This window comes from Paramormyrops kingsleyae, chromosome 2 (assembly GCF_048594095.1).
Source record: "Paramormyrops kingsleyae isolate MSU_618 chromosome 2, PKINGS_0.4, whole genome shotgun sequence".
NCBI classification, from domain to species: Eukaryota; Metazoa; Chordata; class Actinopteri; order Osteoglossiformes; family Mormyridae; genus Paramormyrops; species Paramormyrops kingsleyae.
The window spans coordinates 31,401,456-31,407,356 of record NC_132798.1 but is presented as its reverse complement, the minus strand read 5'-3'; the positions used below and the strand labels follow the sequence as shown (position 1 = coordinate 31,407,356).

Below are 5,901 nucleotides of genomic sequence, written 5' to 3'. Positions count from 1 at the left end.
AGCAGGAGCCGGAGGGGCCCCTGCCACGATACCCCCCCACACCAGGGAGGCTGCTTGCGAGTCCTGCCACGCCCCCTGCAAACCGGGCAGAATTAATGCCCCCCACCCCCAGGGGCTGAGGAGGCAGAGTCATGGTGTGGAGCCGACCGCACACAGCTGGGCCGCTAACCAGGAGAGAGCGGTGGCGAGATTAACGAGGCCGCGGACGATGGGCAGCCGGAGCAATCCTACATCACTGCGCCTTCCAGTCTCCTGCCTGCACAAGTCAGAAGAACAAGCCTGGAAAGGGGGTGGCAGTCCCTCTGACTTCCATCATTCATCCATCCATCCATCATTCAGCTGCGTATCCTGGTCAGTGTGGCAGGACCTTTCACAGGCGACGTGAAAAGAAACAAAACTCCCGTGTTTTTTTTACCCCTGCACTCCCATTTGTTACCTTTAGGTGGAGACAAAACCCCGTCATTCTCAAAAACATTCCTGAGAAGCCATTAAAACGAAGCTGCAGTTTCACCGGTGACTGTGAACTGGTGCTGTGGTTCGCCTGTCGAAGGGTTGGTAATTATCGATATAAACTCTGCTTTTGTTCAAAGGAAAATTTTATTTTACAAATTACATTGAGATATTCTGAAAAATTAAATACGCAAGGCAGAGAAACATACCCTAAAAACCGGAAAGGAGCAGCGATCTACTTTTAGATGTATGAATACTATTATCCTGGGTAAAATTCCTGAACTTGGTATCTGATTTAGTCCCATTCCTAGTACACCAGCCCTCTCCACCCACGCCAGCATCTGACTCCGGCTCGCTGTGTATAACACGCTCCTGACTTCCCAGTTATCCACCTGGATCACTGAGTGGGGTGTCGTAACCCTTCCGGCCTACCAGAACCAACCGCAGCTGCAGAGGATGTGGTGGCTCGTTAAGGACTCTGTCAGCTTATGCCTGCTTTCAGGCTTCCTTGTCTGAAGGCGTCAGGGTCCACACTACTTCAGTCGCACACATGCCCGTCATATTATGGATCCGGGTGGGTCTAATAGCCACTGTAAGCCTGACCGAATCCTTTCCTGAGAAGCACCACTAGGAGGGTTGCTGAAATAGGATCTCCCTCTTGCAGAAGCCGTGTCTCCGCTGGCGGAGTGGTGAGGAGCAGGGTCAAGTGGAGCAGGCCCTCAGGTCCCCGGGGCTGCTGTTAAATCCCGAACCCAACCGGCCTGCCTTTCCCAGAAGTGGAAGGATGCCGGTGCTGAGGCAGCGTTTTGGCGAGAGGCAGAAACAAACAGGCGTTAGTAATTAGGGCAGCATTTCCTCTGCGAAATGGACGGGAAGGAGAGGCAGGGCATGCGGGGGCTGCAGGAAAGAACCGGATACCTCCTTGACAAAGGCTGACATGTAGCCGGGGTCAATCCGCCCCCCCCCCCACCAGGAGAGGTGCTGAGAAGCAGTAGCCGCAGCCCTGGATATCGCTGACGAGCACGTCCATGGCGGCCTGCTGTGAGGGGAGCGCGTGAGGCCTACCAGTCACCCCAGAAGCGGCCGCGCACACTAACGCTCACCTTCTGCGGAGCGCTCAGATTCGACTGCAGGGACCGGGGACAGCAAGACAAGCAAGGTGATGGATGGGGGGGGGGGGGCGTTTGTGCCCCTCTGCCTGCCCACTTCAGATTATGATAATTCCTGGACCAAGATCGGCTGTGTCACATGAGTCAGGAGCACATATGGATTTCTCTACATGTAACAGAACCCGGGAACAAAATCCAAACAACACCTATTAAATATAATCAGGAATCATTTATTAAACAAAATAAGACCTTCCCCATCAAACGGACAGCATCTTCATCGCTTCAGAGTTTGTCTGACTCCCTCCATGAGTCGACCCGGACTTCTCTCCATTACAGTTACAAAAAAATATTACATCTTTTTTTTTTCCCCCTATATTGTCCTGTACAAATCAAAAATAAATGGCATTTTTAAGAACCCGGAGGTGAGCGTGTGACATCAGCGAGGTCATGCACACTACCTGTATCGCAGGGACAGAACAAAAAAAATAATAAATCAGAACTTCAGAAGGCGGTGGTTAAGAATGGAATTCAAGGAACCAGAGTGCAGGTTCATTGTGTTGCATACTGTTAGACTTTATTTATAAAAGGGTATCATTATAATATCTATCATAACCATCATCATCATAAGAATTTTAGGATTGTTTTGGATAATAAATTTCCCACCTTAAAATCCAAGCGCTGAGTAAAAAATAAATACATGTAAAAAAAACCAACAAAAAAATAAAAAAATCAGACAAAGCTAATCTCACACGCCTCGAGTCAGGCCCGCCTGCGTCCATTTCCTCCCCGGGATCACCGGGGGGCGCCCCAGCACAGCGTGCGGGCATGGGACCCAGGGCGCACCTGCAGAAAATTGCAAAGAGAGTCCGGCATGTGTCACTGATAGCCCAGGGCAGATGCAGAGCCCAGTCTCTGGCTGTAGAGGGCGTAGGGGGAGTAATAGGGGGCGGCAGCAGCGGGCAGCGAGTGCACGGGCAGCGAGGCGGACGCAGGCAGGTGGGCCTTGCTGTACGGGTGGTAGCGGGACAGGCCCAGGCTGGGTGGGGCTCGCAGAGAGAAGGAGCCGGGGCTGCCCGGTGGGGGCAGGTGCAGATGGCAGGAGCTGGCAGAGGAGACTGAGGAGGGGTAGGCGGAGAGCAGCTTGCCGTCGATGCCGGGGAGCGCGGTGTGCGTGCGCAGGTGGGTCAGCAGCTCGTCGGACGTGGCGAAACGCTTGTCACACGGGCCTCCTGCCGACACCCAGTTACAGGCGTGGGGGTGGGGCTCGTTGGGCAGCATGAAGCCGTAGCTGTAGAGCGGGTGGGAGAGTGAGGGCGTCCCGCTCGACGACAGCGAGCTGGGGTGCAGGGGATGCAGCGGGTGGCTGGGATAAACCAATGGAAAGCCTTGGGTGTGTAAGCCCTGGGACTTGAGTGCAGAGGGATCATGGATGCAAGACGAGCAGCTGTTGCCTCCTAGGTGGGGGGCATTGGAATAGGCGAGACAGTAGGGGTCGCGGCACAGGCCTTGCATGAAGGATGGGGGCGAAGCCCCAGTGAGGGGGCTAGAGCTGGGGTGTTTTCCCGGGACACCGATCCCCCCTCCCACCAAGCTAGACTTGGTATGGTCCAAACCAGACACAAACTGAGAGGGGTAGCCTGCATATGCGCCCACTATGGAGCCGTGGTAACCCATACTGGAGGGCGGCAGGGGGAAGACCGAATGGCCTGGTTTGAAGGGGGAGACAGGAGCCACATGTCCGGAACTCAGGCCAGACGGCGGGGCGTGCACGTCCACCTTGCCCTCGTGGTGCGGGCTGCCCGCTGAGCTGCCGCTGCTGCCGTTGGCGCTGGCGCGGGTGCTGCTGGAGTTGGCGAGCTGGGCGCCCTCCAGATTGGACTTGCAGGGCTCCGCCTCTTTTTTGACGCCACCGCTGCTCTCTGAATTGCTCGGTTCTGCCCCTGGTGGCTTGGAATCCAAATGCAGGGCCTGTGGATGCTGCGTTTGCTGGGACGGGGGGGTCTGTGACTGGGGCCGCTGAGGGGGCGAACCCACCCGACTGTTCGGCGAGAGGGTGTGGGGGGCGAAGGGCGGAGCAGAAACGGGGCCGGCTCCGGTGGTGCTCGGGACCCGAAAGCCGCCCTTTTCAGTGCTGCCGCCAGCGCCCCCAGGGTCCTTGCGACACTCCCCGCTCACCTTGGAATAAGGCTTGAAGCTGGACTTGTCGTCCAGAGGCTGGTGCTGCTCCGTCACCTTAAGGGCGGAGGTGGAAGAACGGCTGACTGGCTCCTTGTCACCCAGGCCGCCCGAGGTGAGAGAGCTCAGCTTGGACGAGGGAGGTGGGTCCGGCTTGCCTATCTGCGAGCAAGTCTGTGCCAGCAGGGCCAGAGGGCTCTTCTTGGCATCTAGCTGCAAAGAGGCGGTAGAAAGCGGTTTACTCAATGACCCCAGTAAATACCAAACTCCATTTCTTATTAACAACAACCAAGGACGTCTTGAGGACGGAAGCGGTTAAAAGGCAGCGATGGCGGACACCAGGCGAACTGCAGAGTATTCATTAGGCGCAGTTGTTCTCGCAAGCATTAAATTACGTCAGGCTGTTACTGGCAGCGCTTTCAGGAAGCACATAAATCAGGGAAAGGGCGAGCTGGCCTTTCTGCTCTGCATTTCCTTGTGCAAGTCGCCCTTTCTACCCACAGGGCTGCGCCAGAGCACAAACGCACGGCGTGCGCATAGGAATGTGTCTCCAAATAAAAATTATATTATTAAAAAAAAAAAGAAAAAAAAAAAAAAAAGAGAGAGGTGTGGGGGGGGTCATTAATACCACGGGACAGAGCAGAGGTACAAACATCCTAAGTCGAGGCTACATTACAGGCTGACTGCCCATCCCGTTTGGTGCGGCACTCAATGCGCCCATTATAATGACCTCACTGCCCAACTTTCTTTAGCTTCTCCGCAGAAAAACCCCGCACGCTCTGCGGATAGAAAACGTTTCTATATAATAACACCAAAATGGACTAAAAAGGTACAGTGACCATTTCTGTAGTGCATATATACAGGGCGTATAACAGGAAAGGTAAAAAAAAACCAACAGCAAACGTAAGCAAAAGTGCGCGGAATCGTATGGGAATTAATCGATGGTTTAAATTAAAACATTTTTTCGGTAATGTGAATAAATAGCCAGGCACAACATTTAGAGGTGGGGAAATGAACATTGATAAACCCCCCCCCCAAAAAAAAATGCGGCGGAAAGGATTGCGTGGTCCCGGACAGCCACTCCTGATTTCAGCCAAACGACAGAAAAAAAAAAACAGTTTGATGAGGAAAGTTACTGCAGAAAACAGGGATGTAGGAGTGAAAGTGTACGGCACCGAGGGCGGGGGTATCGGTGAGAGACGCGGCGGAATCGGACCCGGACCCAGACCGTTACCTCGATGCTGACCGGAGCAGAGGTCAGGGGCTGGAGATACTCTGGGTGCAGCAAGTGGCCGGTGTGGGCGGTCAGCATCTTGAGGATCCGCACTGGCAACCGCTTGGCTTGACGCGCAGGATCCGAGGGACACAGTAAAGGGGGCGAAAAGCTTTTGACTGCGGAGCAAACGCCGCTGCTCCGGTCGCCGTCGCTGCCGGTGCGCTGGGTTGTCTGTCTGCCTTCAGATGGACCAGGAGGATCGTTCATTTGGAGCAGGGCGAAGCGGCAGGGTGTGATCTAGGATGCATTTATCGAATCATTATTAACCGGGCACAATAACCTTCCTGGCAGATCGTATTTTATAATCCAAGCATCCCCGGGGCTCTCTTAGCGCGGTCCCAGCCGAATAAAAGCAGACGACTGTGTATTTTTACCCTAAAGAAAAAAACAAATTCATGGTTGCGTGTCCCAATCCGTCTTCCCCGTAATGAAACCCGCCCGTCGCCGCCGTCCTCGCTTGACAGCGGAAATAAAAAAAATCCAAAAAACAGAGAAAGGAGAAAGACGGGAAAGGAAATGGAAAGCGAAAGAAATCCCAAACGCGGACGTCCCCTTTGCTCCTGCGGACTCTCTCTTAACACACGTCCCCTCTACCATGAACACTTCAAATATCGGAGATCTGAAGGGGAACTTCAAAGCCAGCAGCCGCCGTCCAATCCGGGAGCGGCATCGCTAATGAGGAGCTCGCTGCTGCTCCCTGCAGGGCGGGGCGTTCAACCATTATTCTCTCTCTCTTTCTCTCTCTCTCTCGCTCCCCCATGATATTCTTTCAGCTGTTTTGACCCTCTTGTCCCCAACATCTGTAATTTCCGGATGGCCTGCTTTACATTTCAGATTTTCATTTATACATGAGAACAGTTGTTCACGCTAGAAAACATCTGTGTTTGACCC

At 54.0% G+C, this 5,901-nt stretch overlaps 1 protein-coding gene across 1 annotated transcript; it reads right to left on the bottom strand.

The window, feature by feature from the left end:
- Positions 1–1,768: 1,768 nt before the first annotated feature.
- Positions 1,769–5,661, bottom strand: LOC111848609 (zinc finger protein 703-like). The gene is made up of 2 exons (XM_023820769.2): positions 4,969–5,661; positions 1,769–3,947 (listed from the first exon to the last, which is right to left on the bottom strand). The coding sequence occupies exons 1-2, from the start codon at positions 5,215–5,217 to the stop codon at positions 2,436–2,438; spliced, it is 1,761 nt and encodes a 586-aa protein (XP_023676537.1). The 5' UTR covers positions 5,218–5,661; the 3' UTR covers positions 1,769–2,435.
- Between the last annotated feature and the right edge of the window lie 240 nt (positions 5,662–5,901).

What these genes read in the sequence shown, in the direction of transcription:
- LOC111848609 (XM_023820769.2), bottom strand. Translation starts at nt 5,217, where the DNA reads ATGAACGATCCTCCTGGTCCATCTGAAGGCAGACAGACAACCCAGCGC. An exon ending in CTGCTCCGGTCAGCATCGAG is followed by an intron (nt 3,948 to 4,968) that starts GTAACGGTCTGG and finishes GCCTCTTTGCAG; the next exon opens with CTAGATGCCAAGAAGAGCCC.